This window comes from Lampetra fluviatilis, chromosome 8 (assembly GCF_964198595.1).
Source record: "Lampetra fluviatilis chromosome 8, kcLamFluv1.1, whole genome shotgun sequence".
Classification (NCBI taxonomy): domain Eukaryota; kingdom Metazoa; phylum Chordata; class Hyperoartia; order Petromyzontiformes; family Petromyzontidae; genus Lampetra; species Lampetra fluviatilis.
Window position 1 is genome coordinate 16332192 of NC_136282.1, and position 19507 is coordinate 16351698.

Sequence of the window (19507 nt, forward strand, 5' to 3'; positions counted from 1 at the left end):
TTAATAATTTATATATTTACTATATTATATGGTACCACACTGTCAAAATTACACCTACCAAGTAGTACACAAGCCTTAATATTCCCTCTTGCTCTAAAAGTGTATTGCCTGGAATATTACGCTTAATACAATTTATATTTTACAGCTACAAGGTGGGTGACAAAGATGATTGCATGAAGGAGTGTATAATGTCGTTTTACCAAATCACGTCACAAATATTTCCCACAAACTTAATGTATTCGATAAATACGCATCAAAACAAGTTTCTTCTTTGTTTTATTGAATGTAAAAACTAAAAAACGAGAAAGACAGATGTCACGAATGCCAACATGTAATGTTTCGACTTAAAGCTTTCGTGACTGCAGGAAATCATACTCTTTGGGTCTTTTAAGTAAATACAGCAGGCGGAATGCTGCGGCAGCAGTCCGCCTGCTGTATTTTTTCACCTGAAGACGATTGCTTGTGTTACGATTGAAACGTCGTGATTTTTTATTATTTTTCTATCCGTGACTTCACCGAAAGACCCAAAGAGTATGTAATGTTTCCTTAACACATCCTGGGATAAACACTGCTTCAGGCCAAGCCGTGTCAGTGCACCGAGTAGCCACTCTGCTTCCCCCATTGTGAGCAATAGCGGGCACTCATGTGGGAGGTCACTTGTCCATGGGGCGGCCCAGTCCGGGGCGAGCGGGCAGCATGCGCGGACGCGGGGGGCCCATCATGGGCCCCGGAAGCATTGTCATGTGGCCACCCATTGGGGGACGCATTCCTGCAAAGGTCACAAGCGAGAAAACAATGGATTTATATAGTCTCGAAAAACAACTGCATCTCATGACGCTGTACAGAGAACAATGGGAAGATTACACATTTCGAAGCAGTCGGTCATAGACATAGGAAAAAAGGTCTAAGGACTGGACTTGGAAAGAGGCAAGGGAGTCAACAACACAGATGGCTGGGTCAGGGAGTTCCAGACTGTGGGAGCAGCAGAGAATAAGAGGTCAGTCCCAGGTGCAAAGTGTGCATATGCCATATATATACATACACATATTTATAGCACATTAAGTATTGATTTTGTATCAACTGCAGGGTTTCCATTTCTAAATGATATTATTTTTAAACCAATATACTCCAGATAATATTTAAAAACTGTAAATTTGAAGCTACTGTAAGTAAGCATACAAATATTTGCTCTGCTAATTATTGAATAAAACAGCTCAAGGAAAACAAAATGTACATCCACTGTGGTGGGTACTTCATGCCAACATTTCAAGTGGAACACAATAAGGTTTTTAGAGGATTGATATGAAACCTAATTATTTGAATGATTTGCCATTGACACATGGCTATTTAATAATTTAGAATTTTTTCATGACGTGTGTATGTATGATCAACTTCTTTCGCACCGTACGTATCCAACCATTCTAATTGGAGGTGCGTTTAATTTCAGTTACTTTAGAATGTCAAAAGCAATTCTACGGTATTCCATGGCTTTCATCTTACCCGGTCCAACTTGCATCATGCCGTGGGGCGGTGCCAACAAAGGCATCATGGGGGGCCCTCCGATGGGTGCTGCCAGTAGAGGTGGTCGGCCAGGCCCTCCTGAACCCATGTGGAACAAAGCAAGTATAAAAAATATTCACTCGTATCTAACTTATAGTATCCATACACCAGGGTACACAACATTTTGTCCTGAGAAGGCAAATGAGGAAATGCACCTTTTAGCACATACAAATTTTGTAACCACTTTTAATTCAAGTGTGGTCTTCTATACAAGACCACGCGTTGAGAATTTATCCTCTCAGACTTTCGCCACATGCTACTGAGGGCATCCTCAGTAGTGTGGTGAAAGCATGTGGAAGATATGCTCAACACGCAGCCCAACCTGAAAGAACACAGTTGGAGGAAATTAACTTGCCGAGGCTTGGGGGAGGCGGAATCATGGACCCTCCAGCTGCAGAAGGACCAGATCCCATCTTGCCTTGCTGGAACGCAGCCGCTACACACACGTGCACATAAAGAGAACATCTCCTATGTATCCTACATAATACTGTTGAGGCAATTTCTCTTTGCAAATGCTTGTGAAGACAAAATACTAGAATAATCAAACTATAAAAAACAGTCAGTTGCCTTTAGGTCAGCAGTGCTCAGCTTGAGAATCAAATCAATCCATTAGTGCAATTAATATGTGCATTCTTATACTGCAAGGTTATCAGAAAGGTGCTGTATTTCAGTTTGCAGTAGTTTTACAGGGAGTGATGTTAATGTCTAATCTCAGTTGAGTATTTTGCAGGCTATTTTTCTAAAATTTGGACCACACAATGGCCTAATAATTTCAAATGAGATCATAGGATCTTTAACATCCACTATAAACCAGCCTTTGCATATTTTATGGTTAATATGCACCCACAGTACTAACGAGGGAGTGCCAAATTTGAATCGCGAACCGCTGCAACAAATGACGAACGCATTACCACCGATCCATGTCACCGAATGCAATGCAGTTACAACATTCCCAGCGTGCACCCTGCAATTGCTCTGCATGGCAAACCAAAGCTGCAGCTAGCGAGCCAAATCCAACGGATCCCGGAAACCGTTTAACTGGACAAAGGGAAGTTGTGTTCATCTTGGCTGACAGGACGCGCATACTCGTCTGGTCGATGAGATTCTGCGCCTGCTCCTCCATCCACTTCTGGTAGTAGTCCTTCACATTTTCCTTGTGCTTGCGACCGCCACAGTGCGTCTTGCGCACCGAGGGCTGACAGCACAGATCACACGTTGTTACACGCAGCACACAAGTTCGCGCACAAACACGTTACGACTTTACTCCCGCACAAGATGTTTGTGGTTGTGTTGTATAGCTCTCCGCGTGTTGCTCGGCATGTCCAACGTTTCACTCCATGTTCTGGGAGCTTCATGAATGAAACTCATTTCAGCAACAGTTATGAATTCAGTGCCCAGAGATTTTTTAATTTAAGTTTTGAACCGAAATCAGTGTCTTGAAGGTTTCAACACGTGGTGCGAAACGTTGCACAAAATGCCTAATACGAGATACTACCCAAAAACGTATCGCGCAGCAATACCGCAAATGTATTGACACCAAACCCATGCAGCTTGTTAAAGACGCAGGCTGCGCTTATTCAACAAGCAGAACAGAGCGCTGCGGTCTGCAGCTGGAAACTCACCGAGTCGTGCGTCAGGTACGTGTCACAGTAGTCGCAGTAGTACCTAGAAGGGGGGGGGGGCACACACGAGACAAGTCAAAATCGCAGTGACCCCACAATACGCAGACACTTAAAGAAGACCCATGAACCAAGTTACCCGTGCCAGCTTCCACGACAACGGGCAGTGCCGTTACACGCCCTCACGGAAGACGCTGAACTACAAAAGACACCCGCTTACAGGGATGAAACAGGCCTCGGAGACACGTCAATCTAACAGCGAAGGCAGATTCTAGACACGGAATCGGCTGCGTCAATATCATAAACCATGATCAGCCCACTGCTGGATGAAGGTCTCCCCAAGTCGCCATCCCTCGTGTTCTTACGATGTAACAATCCACCCAGCACACGAGCCGATTTCATTGCCGAATCTACTGATACGTCTCTTGTACACTTAATTGTTTTAGACGTGAACATAATTGCATTACAAAGCGCCCTCCGTGTATTGGACACCCGATGATGTCGCGAGGAGAAAACGGGAATGATACATCAGCTGGTGTGCAGGTGATAGGTGGATTATTTATTAGATGGCAGAATAATTTTATCCAGAAGCGGATGGCCAGAGGCCGACGATGATGATGATGATGGTGAGGCCTTCATTCAGCAGTGGAGAGACCACGACTATTAGTGACGAGGCCTTCATCAAGCAGAGGAGAGACCACGACTATTAGTGACGAGGCCTTCATCCAGCAGTGGAGAGACCACGACTATTAGTGACGAGGCCTTCATCCAGCAGTGGAGAGACCACGACTATTAGTGACGAGGCCTTCATCAAGCAGAGGAGAGACCACGACTATTAGTGACGAGGCCTTCATCCAGCAGTGGAGAGACCACGACTATTAGTGACGAGGCCTTCATCCAGCAGTGGAGAGACCACGACTATTAATGACGAGGCCTTCATCAAGCAGTGGAGAGACCACGACTATTAGTGACGAGGCCTTCATCTAGCAGTGGAGAGACCACGACTATCAGTGACGAGGCCTTCATCCAGCAGTGGAGAGACCACGACTATTAGTGACGAGGCCTTCATCTAGCAGTGGAGAGACCACGACTATCAGTGACGAGGCCTTCATCTAGCAGTGGAGAGACCACGACTATTAGTGACGAGGCCTTCATCTAACAGTGGAGAGACCACGACTATTAGTGACGAGGCCTTCATCAAGCAGTGGAGAGACCACGACTATTAGTGACGAGGCCTTCATCAAGCAGTGGAGAGACCACGACTATTAGTGACGAGGCCTTCATCTAGCAGTGGAGAGACCACGACTATTAGTGACGAGGCCTTCATCAAGCAGTGGAGAGACCACGACTATTAATGACGAGGCCTTCATCAAGCAGTGGAGAGACCACGACTATCAGTGACGAGGCCTTCATCCAGCAGTGGAGAGACCACGACACTTAGTGACGAGGCCTTCATCTAGCAGTGGAGAGACCACGACTATTAATGACGAGGCCTTCATCTAACAGTGGAGAGACCACGACTATTAATGACGAGGCCTTCATCTAACAGTGGAGAGACCACGACTATTAGTGACGAGGCCTTCATCAAGCAGAGGAGAGCCCACGGCCGATGGCGCTCCGCGGCGACTCACTTCGGCATGGTGGCGCCTCCCCGCACAGGCCCCGACTGACGTCATTCGCGCGCGCCGCCGCCGCGCTCTTATAGCGATGACGGCGGTCACGTGGCAGCGCTCTGGTTCATGCGAAGTTCGATCACCATGGCAATGCAACGTCGTTACCCTGGCGACCGTCACCCTGGCAATGCGGCATCAGCGTTGCTGTGGTTACCCTCACCATGGCGGTGACACAATTACAGCGTCACCGATTACACTGGTCAACACACTTTTTCTGGCATAAGGTATTCCAATGGCTTTAAGGTAATTTTGGGGTGCTGATTCCAAATCTGGCATCAGTTTTTGTCTATCACATCAGGTTTTTGAGATATCAAATATTGCATTTTCAATAAAAACAGCAAATTTATGCTCATATACGAATATCTAAACAGACATCCATACAAGAATAAGATAGTATACAATAATAATGAAACAAACATTTAATGAGCCGTAGCACAACGTTGTGAGAGTGACTGCATATCAATGTGAGTGAATGCATATTACCATGTAAGAATTGAATTGTGAAGATAAGAAAAATATGTACAAAAAGGTCATTCACAATAGTGATGTTGCATCTGCATAAACGACCTCTTCTTTGACGATCTCCGATGTACAGCTTGTGGAATGTCTCTCATCAAGGACCAGCAGTAATCTGCCATCATGTTTGAGTCCCATCGGCCTTGGTAACGTTCTTCCATAACTGTAATGTCTTGATGAAAGCGTCCACCTTGCTCTTCGATCACGTGACCAATGTTCTCTGGAAACTGGGCCAAGTGACTATGTAAGTAGGGAACCTTGATGCTCATTCTACATCCAAGTGCTTGGAAACTCAAGAGCAGCTCCTCCACAATCTCTCGATAGTTGTCCGCTTTCCTGTTCCCAAGGAAATTCCGCACCACATCAGAGAATGCATTCCAAGCTCTAGCCTCTGCCGCAGTCATTGTTGTAACAAAGTGTGGATCCCTGATGAGTGTTCTTATTTGAGGGCCATCAAATATTCCTGCCTTTTGCTTCTTGGCACTGAGACTTGAAAAGGTTAAACATATATAGCTGAAGCAGTCTCCAGTGTGATCAAGAACTTTGACGAATTGCTTCATTAACCCAAGTTTTATGTGCAGTGGGGGAAATACAATTTTATCCCTATCAACCAGAGGCTCATTCTTGATGTTCTTGTCACCAGGCGTCAAACTGATTCTTGGTGGCCAGTTCTTTTTAACCCAGTGTTCTAATGTAGCCCTACTGTCCCAGTAGCACAGGAAACAAGGGTATTTTGTGTGACCTCCTTGCTGACCCAGCAGAAAATTTACCATTTTCAAATCAACAAAAATTAGCCATCCATGAACATGGTATATTAATCTATCCAGAACAATCTTGATGTTGGCATACTCTTCATTCATTTTTACAGAGTGTCCTATTGGGATTGAACCATATATGTTTCTGTTGTGAAGTAACACACATTTCAAACTCATTTTACTACTGTCAATAAAAAGTCTCCATTCACTTGAATCATATGCGGGCAGTCCCATATTGAGAAGAAGCCCTTCAACATCATTACAATAAACAAGTTGACCATCTGAATGAAAGCACTTTCGCAGTGCTGCTTCTCTGTTACGATAAAAGGAGACACTAGTGTCAGGTCTGAGTAGTCCTTTCTCTTGCAGCCTGGAAGCCAACAATTCAGCAGACTGCTTTGGCAAATACAAATCTCTTCCAAGATCATTCAATTCAGGCTGACTAAACAGAGACATTTTATCACAATCTGCATCAGATGGCGTATATTCGATCTGAGCATCATCATCATCTGTAGAAGCAGGTAAACTGAGGGATTCAACATCAATCTCTGGTAGCTCAGTAAATACAGGCACAGGTATTTCCTTACAGTGCTCAACGGGTCGTCTGGCAGATGGGATATCTGGGTATTGTAAGTGTTGTTTGTTTTTCTTATTGAAACCTTTTACATTGACAAGGCAGAAGTAGCAGTTATCCAAATGGTTTGTAGGTTATCTCCAAACCATTGGCACACCAAACTTCAGCTTAGCATTCTTTCCTTCAGACCATGATCGCAAAGTTTCAACACAGGTTTTACACACTTTGTGAGGAGCCCAATTTTTGTCTTGGTCTCCAAGTCGTACTTTAAAGTAGGCAAGATATACTTTCTTGACAAAGGTATTGATGTTGCGCCTTTGATCCTGCAAAGTGAAGCTGCCACAGATGTAGCAGAAGATATCTGGGTCATTACTGCATTTCCTTCTTTCGGATGTTGTAGACATTGTTAGATCACGCCCTGCAGAAAAAAAATATTAAATAAATGTGGATATCTACATAAAATGGTATTATAAACACACTATCCTAAAAATACAGCACCATATTTTAACACTAAAGCAGTCACTGACTCGCAACAACTTGCAATCATAAGTGACAGAGTTAATTTCGGGTAAAATCAATGAAAATGGGGTATGCCGATAGCATAAAAATGAGATGTGATAGAGCAAATCTGAGATCAGATTTGGAATCAGCACCCTAAAATGTGTCTAAAACAGCTGCAAAAGTCCAGGCCAGAATTTTTTTTTTGTTGACCAGTGTTATCGTTGTCTCTGGTTGAATAGATAAAACAGGACCCTGCGGGGTGGGCTGGTAGGAATAATACTTAGTACCGGTACAGGGATATCGACCGGGCTGGGTGGGGAGGGGCTGGGTGGGGAGGGGCTGGTCACCCCGTGGTGTCCTTATAAAACTCAACGTTTAACCTACTCACGCCGGCTTGTGCCCGCCCTCACAGTCGGGCATATTTGCGGAATACACCACGCCGCCGTTGACCCTGGCCATTGACCGAGCAACCCAACGTTCCTACCAGCTCCATCCGCAGGAATGTGTTCTATGTGCCACTCAGTCCGTATTTAGCCGCCTATTCTGTTGTTCCACTCGGTCGACTGAACGGGTTTAAGGCAGTGACTGGAGAAAATGTGTTGCCCGTAGTGTGCAAAAAACTCATCTTGCTGTGATTTGCTTACTAATGTAAAAGCGGGGGTGCTGCATCATTGTTTTTAATTATAATATCACTCAAATATTGGTTGGGGGAGAGGGCGGGGGGGCAGGGCTGGGTGGCGCGTCTTACTTCTCGGTGGTTTTGTTTGTGTGCAGATAATAAATCGCAAGAAAATTGAAGCAGAGAAGTGCACCGCCTCCTACACCAGTTGACAGCCCCCCCCCAACACCCCCCAACACCACCCTCAACACCACCCCTCCCACCAGCCCTCACCACCCCCCACCACCCCCCAACACCACCACCCCACCACCCCCCACCACCACCTTTTGCACTAGACCTCGCGAAGCCTCCCGCACTAGGCCTCGCAAAGCCTGCCGCACTAGGCCTCGCGAAGCCTTCTCTGCAGTAGACCTAGCGAAGCCTTTTGCACTAGGCCTCGCGAAGCCTTCTCTGCAGTAGGCCTCGCGAAGCCTTCTCTGCAGTAGGCCTCGCGAAGCCTTCTCAGCAGTAGGCCTCGCGATGCCTTTTCCGCAGTAGGCCTCGCAAAGCCTGGCGCACTAGGCCTCGCGAAGCCTGCCGCACTAGGCCTCGCGCCGTGCTTTTCGTGCATAAATAAGGCGATTAAATGTATCTCGTCTCTGTGTTAATAAATGTATCTGTGTTAAAAAAAAACGTGCTGCGTTTCAGTAAAGTAAATTTGAAGCGAAGTTTAAAGTTTCGCCGTGAGGCGCCGGAAGCGACGGCCATCTTGTTTAGTTCACAGATCGCAGGGGGAGCGGGCGGCCATCTTGTCGGACAGGGTCATGCCAAGTGTTTGCAGTAGGGGGCGATGTTGATACACGGACGGACGGACGGACACATTAATCTATTGGTGGTCTGGTCCACTTCGTTCCTACCAGTATCACCTTAAATACTCACGGTGTCACCCTCACAGTCACTCCCCCAGTAGAGATGTAACATCGGCCAAACGTTGGGTCAACGTTACAGTAAGTTCAATATACTATACATAGATGCCCTCAGAGTTTCACCATGACTCGTATAACATTCTCGCGGTGTTACCGTCACTGCACCCGTGTTGATTATGCGGGGAAACGCGAGCTCTGAGCTCATGGTGAAGGGCGGGCGCTCACTTGCCCATAAGCAGAGGAAATCGCGATGTAAAAGTGCAGATCAGTACGCGATCCACTTCAAATCAACATACAGGCAGGGGATTTGGCGTGTGAGACTAACACACACACACAATGGAGTATAGCACTTATTATTCGTGTGCTAATCACACATCCTCTCACACCCAGTTAACATCGAACGTTGGCCCAACGTTAGTCCACGTGTCAACGTTGGGGCTACGTTGGTATGGCGAGAGGCACGCGGCCGTGGTATTTGCAGACACGTTGTGAAGCATCTCAGCGTTGAATGGCTACGGGTGGACAACAACACTGATTACTCATGAACATAAATGCAGCAATTTGGCCGCGTCTACCTCAGAGGTCGTGGAACCAAACTCGCGAACAATTTTATTTTCGGATTTCTGGAAATCCCGCCTCTACACCGCGTAGAACGCACACGCGCTCTGGTAGAACTTAGAAAGTAAACTTGGCTGGTTACTTTCTAATGTACGGAGAACCTGCGGAAGACATGTCACCATAACCCTGGCCCAGCTCCTTCTAGGCACCACCATAACCCCTCGCGAATCCGGCTAAAGAAGACATTCGGAATTGTCTCCCCTCGAGTAGAATCTGCCGTGCGTGATGGAACGTACCAGGGGTAGGTTTGATACAAGATTCCACCAAAAGGGGGCAGAATGATGGCCGCGATTCTCTGTAATGATTACAGATTTAACATCTGGAGAAACGTGTTGCATCAGCAATTTGCTGCGATGTATCCAACGCCGTGCAGTAAGGATGTTGTTAATGGGTGGATGTGTTAATGGGTGGATGTGTAAATGGGTGGATGTGTTAATGAGTGGATGTGTTAATGGTGGATGTGTTCATGGGTGGATGTGTAAATGGGTGGATGCGTTAATGAGTGGATGTGTTCATGGGTGGATGCGTTCATGAGTGGATGTGTTATTGAGTGGATGTGTTCATGCGTGGATGTGTTAATGGGTGGATGTGTTAATTAGTGGATGTGTTATTGAGAACTCGTAAATTGCTCCCCCCCCCCCCCCCCCTTGCGGTGCATCAGCACTCAAGTGAACTTCTCCCGAAGTTCTTTCCATCTTCTCTCCTCCTTCCCTCATCTGCTCCACCCTCCCTCCTCCCCTGCTCTAGTGTTCTCATATTCTCTCATCTCGATTTGGTCATATTTTCCATGTTCTCCGACTATCCCATCTTCCCCATCTTCTCACCTCATCTCCTCTCCCGTTCTCTCCCACCTTCCCCTCCTCTTCCCTTCCCTCGTCGCTTCTCCTCCCCCTCCCCTCCTCATCCCCTCTCATCTCCCCTGCCGCTGTCTCCCCGCGTTAATCACGCGTCGTGGTCTCGGGTCCCCGGGGCTTGGGGCCCCGTCCCCCGTCTCTAATCCTGGCTCTGCTCAAACGAATCTCGTAATGAAGCCCGCGGCACGGAGGCGCAATGGCCACGGACGCCCTAACCGCCTTTACTGCCATGGAGACGGCGCCGCGGTGGAGGAGGAGGAGGTGGAGGAGGAGGCTGCCGCCTTCACACGGCGAGGAGACGAGACCGGGCTCTGACAGGCCCCTGACAGCCCCCTGACTGCCCCTGACAGGAGGAGGAGGTGGAGGCTGCCGCCTTCACCCGGCAGCAGCTGTGGACTCTGGTTTGAAGCGGCGTGAGGATTCAAAGGAGGGTTTCCTCGACTGATGGAGCGACATCGCAGGTAACCTTCACTCAAGTACTCTTATCAAGAACTTTCTCAGGAAGCTGCGTCATTACGCACGTGCGTTATCAATCCACTACTTAGTCAAGTACGTTATCAGTCACTTGAAATGTATTTTTAATCTGCCTCTACTTGCAGCGATTTGTTTTATTTTCTTGCAATAAATATATTGTGCTCCAACCGAAGTTTTCATAAATACGAACGTCACTTGCCCTGGTGAAAGTGCATCGCAGCCGTGAGCAATGTGGCTACACGCAGATGTCACGTGTGAGAGAGAATATCGTCAGCTGATGGCCGATGGTCAAGAATAATAACGGAGTGGCAGCCAAGGGGTGAAAGGCGTTTAGAGGTCAACCACCGGGTGATGTAACCATGAAATGAGCTCGTGTCCAGGGACAGGGTGGGTTGTTGCATTGCGGGATCGTGAGAGGTTGGCACGACTTGTGGAGGGGGGGGGGTTGGGCTTCATCCAGCAGTAGATTGACCATTGTTTAGGATTATCATGATAATGATAGCGGAATGCAGGCCGTGGTCACTTGGCTGATGATAATCGGAATGCTCAGAGTTAAAATAAGTGAGCAGAGTTGATGAGTTTCAGTGCGGATATCTTGGATATTATTATTAGCTTTAAACCCTCCCTCATTCATGAAGTAATACACCGACATTCCTTTGCGTTCATGCTATTTTACGAGTTAAATCACCCAACTGTGTGGAAAACTTATCATAAAACTCCACAGAGCGGACACGATGAACGAGTGTTCTAATTTCATTGAATTGGCGAGCAGGTTGTTTTTCTCGCAAGCGCTTCGAGGCAAGTGGCGAGATTTAGTTTGCAGTCCAAACTAGAGAAATGTGGTCTTCCAGCAGCCCTGTGCAGTGGGGGTTTGTTGAGTTGTCCAAACTCTGCTCGATGGGTGACCAGGCATATGCAGGAGTGTAACCGCGAATATGAACCGCGATGCAAGAGCATAGTCAGGGCAGGTAATGCCTTAAGCCACACCAGCACTTCTCGCAACACCAGACACGTGGCACTATTCAAAACGGTTCCTATTCCTGCACCACGATGATTCCACACAGGGAACACGACGACGGTGAACATGGGCCGCTGCAGGACGAACATGTTTCAAAACACCTGGACTTCTATCTAAGTTTACATTTCGACCACTGTGCACAGAAATAAAGTCACCGTAGTCGAATATAAGGCCAAATGCTTCATTGAGGGAAAATTGAACGGAGGCCCCCTGTCCAACTTCCCCTCCTCTTGGTAGCCTCACGCCCGAGGCCCCTCCAGCCCGTGGGCTCCGGCGCAGCTACAGCCCCTGCACACTCACGCGACAGCTCCACCGCTGCCCGGCAGGCAACGCGCACGCGTAGAGAAGCCAGCAGTGGGAAGCGAGTGCTCCACCGCTGTGCGTTCTCTCGTCAGGGAGTGACGTCGCCGCCCCAGCTCCCCTCGGCCGTTGGAGACTTGAGAGAGGGCCTCCGTCACCGGCTCTCCTGAGGCCATGGAGAGGCCGGCACACTCCCCGGCCGAACGGACCGCCAGTCTTCACACGCATCTCAGTCCGTCAGGAACTCCTGAAGCAGCGTGGCGACACGAGCACGCAGGCCGCCCCTCTGCGCTGCTCCCAGGTGGATGCACGTCAACGCCACTGCGGTGCGCCATCGCGCTGCACGCTGGAAAGGAGGAGCCGGTGTTCTGTGGAACGCCAGGCCACGGTGAACTCGCCGGCCTGCTGTGTTCGTCGGTGAAGAACTCGGGCCACATGCCCAGAAAGGGTGACGAGCTCGTCGGAAGCTGCGGGCATCACACGTCTTCGCCGGAGAGCTCCCTGCTGGAGCAGGCGCTGGGCAGTGCCAGCGCCCTGGAGCAGGTGCAGGCGCTGGTGGTGGCAGAGGTGTTCAGCGACATCGCTGCCGCCTGCAAGCTCCTGTCCATCCCAGCAGGTGGTCACCCACCAAACATGATTTACTATAGCGCCCTTGACGATAACATCGTCACAGAGCGCTTCACATGTAAACCTAACATCATTACACCGTTAACATTTGAGATACGCAAAATAATAAAAAGTATACAATGTTCAACGTATGTAAAATATGTTATAAAATACACATTTCGCCTAATTAAAAAAAACGAAACACCTTCCTTATATCGGATGGTGTTCAAGCTGTACTCCACTTAAACACAGTGTCGACTGGCACGCTGCACAATCAATACCCTGCACACGCTTCACGCTCAACACTCGGTTCGCTGCACCATCAGCACCCTACTCATTGCATGAACCGGGCTGAGAATCCCGGTACTCGGACTACGAACCCACAAACCTAGGCTACGAATCCATACAGCTGGACTATAAACCCACAATCCTGAATTAGCACACACATGTTCCTGTTCATGCCGGGTTTCTTAGAGCCAGTCGACAGATAATAATAACCACGACAAGAAGAATTTAGGACATTTGGTATTCGCACCTTCATTGTAAGAGCTCAAGGCTATCACGAGGAAGGTACTGTTCTCATGTACAGGCACAGTCTGAAGTCGTTTCACACCAGAGGCGATGTTGCTGCTGTGTAATCCCGACTGAGTAATTTGCAGTTAATGTGTCAGGATGAGGATGGTTGGCCAACACCAGTGGCATAGTTTGCGATTTTAAGCTATGGGAGGAATGTGAAGAACCCGGAGGAAACAGAACAGAGAGAACAAGCAAACTCCACGCACACACACGCACTCACACTCACCACAGACACATCGCCCCCGTGTAGCCTTTAACAGACTGTTGGGGCAAGAGCTGTTAAGAGGTCACCTATGAAGACTGGCGTGGCATATGAGGGGTGAATGATCATCATCACAACGCCCGGTCCCGACACACTCACCCTCACTCACCAACTGACACACTCACAGAGCCACACATACAAAGAGACAGAGAGCCTCCGTATAGCCTTAACAAACTGTTGAGTGGTGATGTTCACACATCGCACAGAGTACTCGTTTGAGGCTGAGTCTACCTAGGGGAGGCCCAAGACCGCTTAAGATATTCGTCACTGGTGTTGGCCACTCACGCACACACTCACTCTGCAGAACAGCGCGAGAACATGGAACCCCCACACAAAAAGGCGCCCGAGTCGAGAATCGAACCTATCTCTTTCTTGCCGTGAGGCTCGAGGATTGTCACCGCTGCGCCACTCCGCTACCTCATGGACGGCGTGGTGCGGCGTGTGTGCGGTGGCTGCTGCTGCTGCTGCAGACCCGCTGAGGTGGAGCGGCGTGGAGGCGTCTCGCTGGCTGGCGTGGGCCGAGCGCCACTACTCGCTCCCCCCGCGGCTTGGCGCCGCCGCCGCCTTCTCGGGGCTGCGGGGCGCCCAGCTCTGCCTCCTGGGCGAGGGCGACTTCAGGACGCGCGCCCCCGCGGGCGGCGAGCTGCTCCACGCGCACCTGGACATCTGGAAGACAGGTACGCGCGACACCCGCCGGCTCGGTAGTACGTCCCGGGTGGAGGGGAAACAGCCCCAGCTGGGAGTAAAGGTCCCAGCTGTCTTCTCCTGCTTCTCCGTTTGGTCTGGCCATGTTTTTTTATTTCTATTGCTATTTCTATTATTTTATTTTTATTATCTATTTTTACCCTACGTGACTTTACCGAAACAACCTAAGAGTACTGGCCATGTTTGTTTGTTGTAGTATAGAGTTGGCCTGATAACTTTAATCTGCATTGTCGTATGGTTGTTATTGTTTGACTTGCATCCCACTGGGATTTTTGCACAGAGCGTTGAAATGCGGTGCTTTTTCTGGAAGACTTTGCTGTTTTTCAAGGATTTTTTTCCTGTCGCGTGTAGTCACTTGAAGATGTTTCTTGTTCATGTTTTCGTTTTGTTGCGGTTGCACCCGAGTCAAGAGCCGCATGGCTCACAGGGTTATACCTAATAAATAAATAAAAAATATCCGTATGGCTGACGTTGATGTCGGGCAACAGCTGTAATTTACCGTTGGGCTGATTGAGCAAGATGATTGTGTCAGGACTAGTGAGTCGCTGTGATGCCTCCTTTTTCGTATTTGTGAATCGGGCATTAAGTTGTTTTATGTTCCATGGTTCTGTTCCGGGTGGTGACCACAGTCTCCGCACACTGACCAGAGGAGAGTTTTCATTTGTGCATCTCTGTGTGCGTTTGTAGCTGCCAAGCTCCAGGATGCTTCTGCCCACGACTCGAACCTGGCACGATACGGCGCGGGGCTCGACAGGGAACCTCACGCCGACGATCGCGACCTCCGTGACCCCGCGCAGGACAACAGCGGCACCGGTGGCCTGGGAGGAGGGAAGCGCTGCTCCGTTTCGGGTTTTTCGCTTTGCGGTGACGCGTGCAGGTGACTGATAGTTGGAGTGCGGAGCAAATGTGTAACGCACCAGTGCCCTGGGCCTCACACAAAGATCCCCAATGGGCCTGTTTTGCCACTAATGAATAAGGGGGTCCCATGTGGCATTCTGCCCCGAGCTCCAGTGGAGGAAGCTGATGTAGCCAATGCCTCTACACAGGTTGCTGATAAATCCACCTGCACGCATCACCGAGGTGGAGACTGTTTCTTGCTTTCTGATGTGCAACTGTGTGCTGCTGCTGCTGCTGCGAAAATAAAAAAATTTAAATGTAACTTAATTTACCCTGGCACGGGCCGCAAGCACCTCACCACCATCGTACGTGATTTTAAAGACACGGGTTTACCCAGGAGAAGCCTCACTGTGTCTCGACACTCTTTTTAGGAAACTCCTGTTGTGTTTTCAAAGTAGGGGGCAACAATTACTTTGTTTTTGCAATTAAGCGCTTTGTGAGGCTATTTTTAAAATGTGGACTATGGCTCCAGCACAGAATGCGCTCCTCTTCACTGGATGATGTCACGGGATCTTTAACGTCTGCTGTCTTGTTTGGCTAATACAGCCCCAGTATTGACCAGGGCGCCCCGCTGGATTCGAACCGCGAATCTCTGCAGCGACGAGCAGCGAACGCGTGCCCACTCGGCTTTGTCACGGCCCATTTACGCTGCCTCCTCGCACCCAAATGTAATCACGAGACTCTGGAAATATCCCTCTGTTGTGGTTGCGGTCAAATATTTGTGGCTTGTGTCATTGCACCACTCTCTATCAAACAGGCAGTAATGGCTCATTTGTGGTGTTAAATGTATTTTGCTGAAAGCTACGTATGCAATATTTATCAAAGTGTAATTTATTCAGAAATTACTTTAAACGGATGGCTTTAAACTCTCCATATGCATGAAACACGGTAATATTTAGAGGCTTGAACAAATATGGCATACATTAAATCCAACCAAATATGTGTTGTATATGACATGTGTTATTAATTATTGTTTTTTACACTTGTTTACCCAGGAAATCCTCTCAATGCTCTTTTTCAGGAGGATCCTGCCAGGTTTTTGCAGTATGGGCGATGTTGCTGTTGTGCGAAATTCCCATTGAGTAATTTGCAGGCTATTTTTCAGCATTGGGATGTGTTTTGGTAAACATCAGTTGCAATGCATTGGAGAACAGGGGGAGAGAACACACAGACTCCACACAGACTCCACACAGAGAGGCACCCGCGTTGGGAATCGAACCCAGGGACTTATTGCCATTAAGGGCACGAGTGTTACCACTGCTGACAAAATGTTGGTAACTCGTCAATACAAAAAAAACATTTTCAGTTAAGAGCTGATTAAGACTAAAAGCCTCTTTTCTAAGGAAGACCGCAAGATGGCAAATCTCCCTGGGATGTGCGCTTCCGTCGTCCCGTCTGACTAATGAACGCGTAACTTGTGTCAACAGACCAAGCAGCCGGGGGCACAGGTTACACGTGGGACGCGAGCCACAAGTGCGCAGGTGAGCACAATCGCGCGCGATCGTCACACATTGACGATGATGTCTCTTCGGTAATCAGTTGTCTTTGTGATTTGTTTTATTTAGGTACTTTCCCAGGAGTGCCTCAATGTCAGATAGGGCATCGTCACACAATGGCCAACTCCAGGGGTGGTGGCGCTCCCCAGAAGGAGCGCGTTTACCGCTCGTTGCAGAGGTTCGCGGTTCATATTTGGCAGGTCACCCTGGTTAATACAGCGGTGCATTAACCTTAAAATACTATGCACTGTATGATTCACAGTCGACGTTACAGATCTCGTGACGTCATTCGAATTGAGGAGTAAGTAGACGGTTGTGTGTCGGTATCAAGGTTAACATTTTCCGAATTTGAAAAAAAAAATACACCGCAAATTACTAAACTGGGGTGACACAGCAGCAGCAATCATCGCGACGCCAGAGCAACTGAACTGAACAAACACAATCAGGTCGACCGACGTCCAGAGGGTCACAGCTGACACCACCTGGCCCCTCACCTGTGTTCCAGCCCCGCCGGGCAGCAGCCACACGGAGGGGCCCCCACCCACCCGAGCCCCCGAGCTGCCGCCCCGGGCACAGCCCCCGGTTCCCCCACAGCCCATCCACCTGTGGCAGTTCCTGTGGGAGCTGCTTCTCAACCCGCGCGACGGAAGCCGCCTCATCCGCTGGCTGAATCGTGACAAAGGTGCAGTGGTACCACTAGCCGACTCCGACGCACGTACAACGTTCCTCACACCCCTCCCACTCCTGCACCCTCCACCCCAGACCCATGCACTGGCTCTGTTCTTCCTACGACACGGGACACGCGTGTTCTTAGTTCCCGTGTCATGCTGTGAGGACAGTTCAGGGGCTTTGGGGAGTTGGGATATCTCCAGCATCCATGGAGATATCCCAGCCGCTCCGGTGGTATAACAACACAATTATTCTTGCATTTAACCGGCACCGCTCAAATGCCTTCACAACTCACAGCGCCTTGCATCACATCTCACCACCAACATTCCCAAGGCACCCCCAGTGGCAGTCGTCCGTCTGCATGAGTCTGCCAGGAGTGGGTGATGATTGCTACAGGCCATCGCAATGAATTAGTCTGTCAATGTGTTTATTTTAAAATGTGGACCATTACACCAGCCCACAATGGTCTATTCAATCCAAAAGATACCACAACCTTTAACGTCCACCGTCAAGGAGACGGTGCGTATTCATGGTCGATACACTCGCAAAATTGGCCAGGGCTGCCTGCTGGATTCCCCCGCTAGGCCGCGTCACCGCCCCACGGAGCGGTTTGTGGCACGGGCAGGCACCATTTCGGTTGCAGCCGAGCGGTGATGAAATCTGGTGAATGTCATGAGGATAGCCGTGGTTAAAACTCCCCTCGTTCTGTCACCACCGTAAAGGGGCGGTGAAACGGCCGCAGCGGATTGTGCAGGAACGCGGCCTTTGTTGTTATTGTTGTTTAGGAATTTTCAAGATCGAGGACTCTGTGGAGGTGGCGCGACTGTGGGGCATCAGGAAGAACCGCCCCGCCATGAACTACGACAAGCTGAGCCGCTCCATCCGCCAGTACTACAAGAAGGGCATCATCCGCAAGACGGAGATCTCCCAGAGGCTCGTCTACCAGTTCGTGAAGCCGCTCTAGGCCCCGGCACGCAGCTGCCGGTGTCCCCACCCGGCCCGGCACGCCGGGGTGCGGTGTCCCCCGCTGCGTCAAGCGGAGCGCCTGCAGTGCCGGCCGGGGATGTTCCGTGACATCGTCAGACGTGGTCAATCCACTGCTAGATGAAGGCCTCCCCGAGGCACTTGGCCCGAAACCACCACCACCAGTCACGATCCTGTCGTATAATTGACCTGATAATCCACCCTAAAGCCTCCACACGAGCAGATTTTAAATTTTTATTTTATGACATTGTTCATTATAATTCACATTGACCAGCAAATCATCTCTCATGTATCACTTTAATATACTCAAGAAATTGTATTTTATATTTATCACATTTCTTATAGATTTAATGGTAAAGTTACAGCAAAAAACGAGCACATGGACGAGCCTACGGCACTACTCACGTCACTACTCGACGTATTGCTTCAATCTACGGTGATCACGAACTACAGAGCACGGCTGCACGGGGGAGGGGGGGGGGTCGAGGTGACCGGGACCACAGACGGTAACAGAGAAAATGTCGTCATGGGGTTGTGGAAGAGACAAGCACACTTCAGTGGAACACTCTCATGCTCACCACACTCTGGCGGGTCAGAGTGGTCGTCACAATGAGAAGACTTCTAATTGAGAATGCCCTGCCCGACTTACGGAATCCCAAAACGTGAATCCTCACACGATAACAAGCCCTAACCCTAAACACACAAACCCGGACCCTAGAACAAGCCCTGAACCTAAGACATGAACTTCATCACATGAACCATGACCCAAATGCACGAACCCTTAGCCAATAACACAAATCCCACTCCTGTCGTGTCTGCGACCCCGACAGTGCGAACCACTTCACTGCCCATGTTGCCACACGGCGGCCATCCAACTCGACGGCAAGAACCCCAGAACCCGATCCACAACAACCCGGGACCATCGAACACGAACCCATTCCACATTCACGATCAATATAAATAACGCTAGAACGAGGACGCAAACCGCAGTGACCTCCCTGTATTCCATCCCGCCCCCGATCCCAGCCGCAGGGAGCGTCGCGCGCCCCTCTGCCCCGACACCGACTCGGCCCGGAGCGGCCGCAGAAACTCCGAACGCAAATCGCACGTCCATGAAGCGGCCTCTGAAGCAAGGAGTGTGGACTGGGCACTGAGAAGTGTGCGGCTGCACACATGCATGGACTAAAGTGTAAGTGACTTTTCCATGGAATAAAAATAAAACGTGGTGGGAGGGTGAAAGCGCACGGAACAGTTTTCGACAGCGCTTCCAGGGCGGAGGCCCCCTGGCCGCGCGTCCCCGCCGCACGCGTAGACGCGGGCCGCATG

The 19507-nt window shown here is 49.4% G+C and overlaps 2 protein-coding genes across 2 annotated transcripts; one reads left to right on the forward strand and one right to left on the reverse strand.

The window, feature by feature from the left end:
- Window positions 1-273: 273 nt before the first annotated feature.
- Window positions 274-4889, reverse strand: SNRPC (small nuclear ribonucleoprotein polypeptide C). Its single transcript, XM_078858825.1, has 6 exons — window positions 4811-4889; window positions 3183-3225; window positions 2647-2755; window positions 1916-1996; window positions 1501-1599; window positions 274-769 (listed from the first exon to the last, which is right to left on the reverse strand). Exons 1-6 carry the CDS (start codon window positions 4816-4818, stop codon window positions 654-656), a joined length of 456 nt encoding a protein of 151 aa, XP_078714951.1. The 5' UTR covers window positions 4819-4889; the 3' UTR covers window positions 274-653.
- A 5596-nt stretch (window positions 4890-10485) lies between these two features.
- SPDEF (SAM pointed domain containing ETS transcription factor) lies at window positions 10486-18554 on the forward strand. The gene is made up of 7 exons (XM_078859390.1): window positions 10486-10655; window positions 12082-12602; window positions 13901-14107; window positions 14823-15012; window positions 16460-16513; window positions 16975-17210; window positions 17983-18554. The coding sequence occupies exons 2-7, from the start codon at window positions 12161-12163 to the stop codon at window positions 18159-18161; spliced, it is 1308 nt and encodes a 435-aa protein (XP_078715516.1). The 5' UTR covers window positions 10486-10655; window positions 12082-12160; the 3' UTR covers window positions 18162-18554.
- The last annotated feature ends 953 nt before the right edge of the window (window positions 18555-19507 follow it).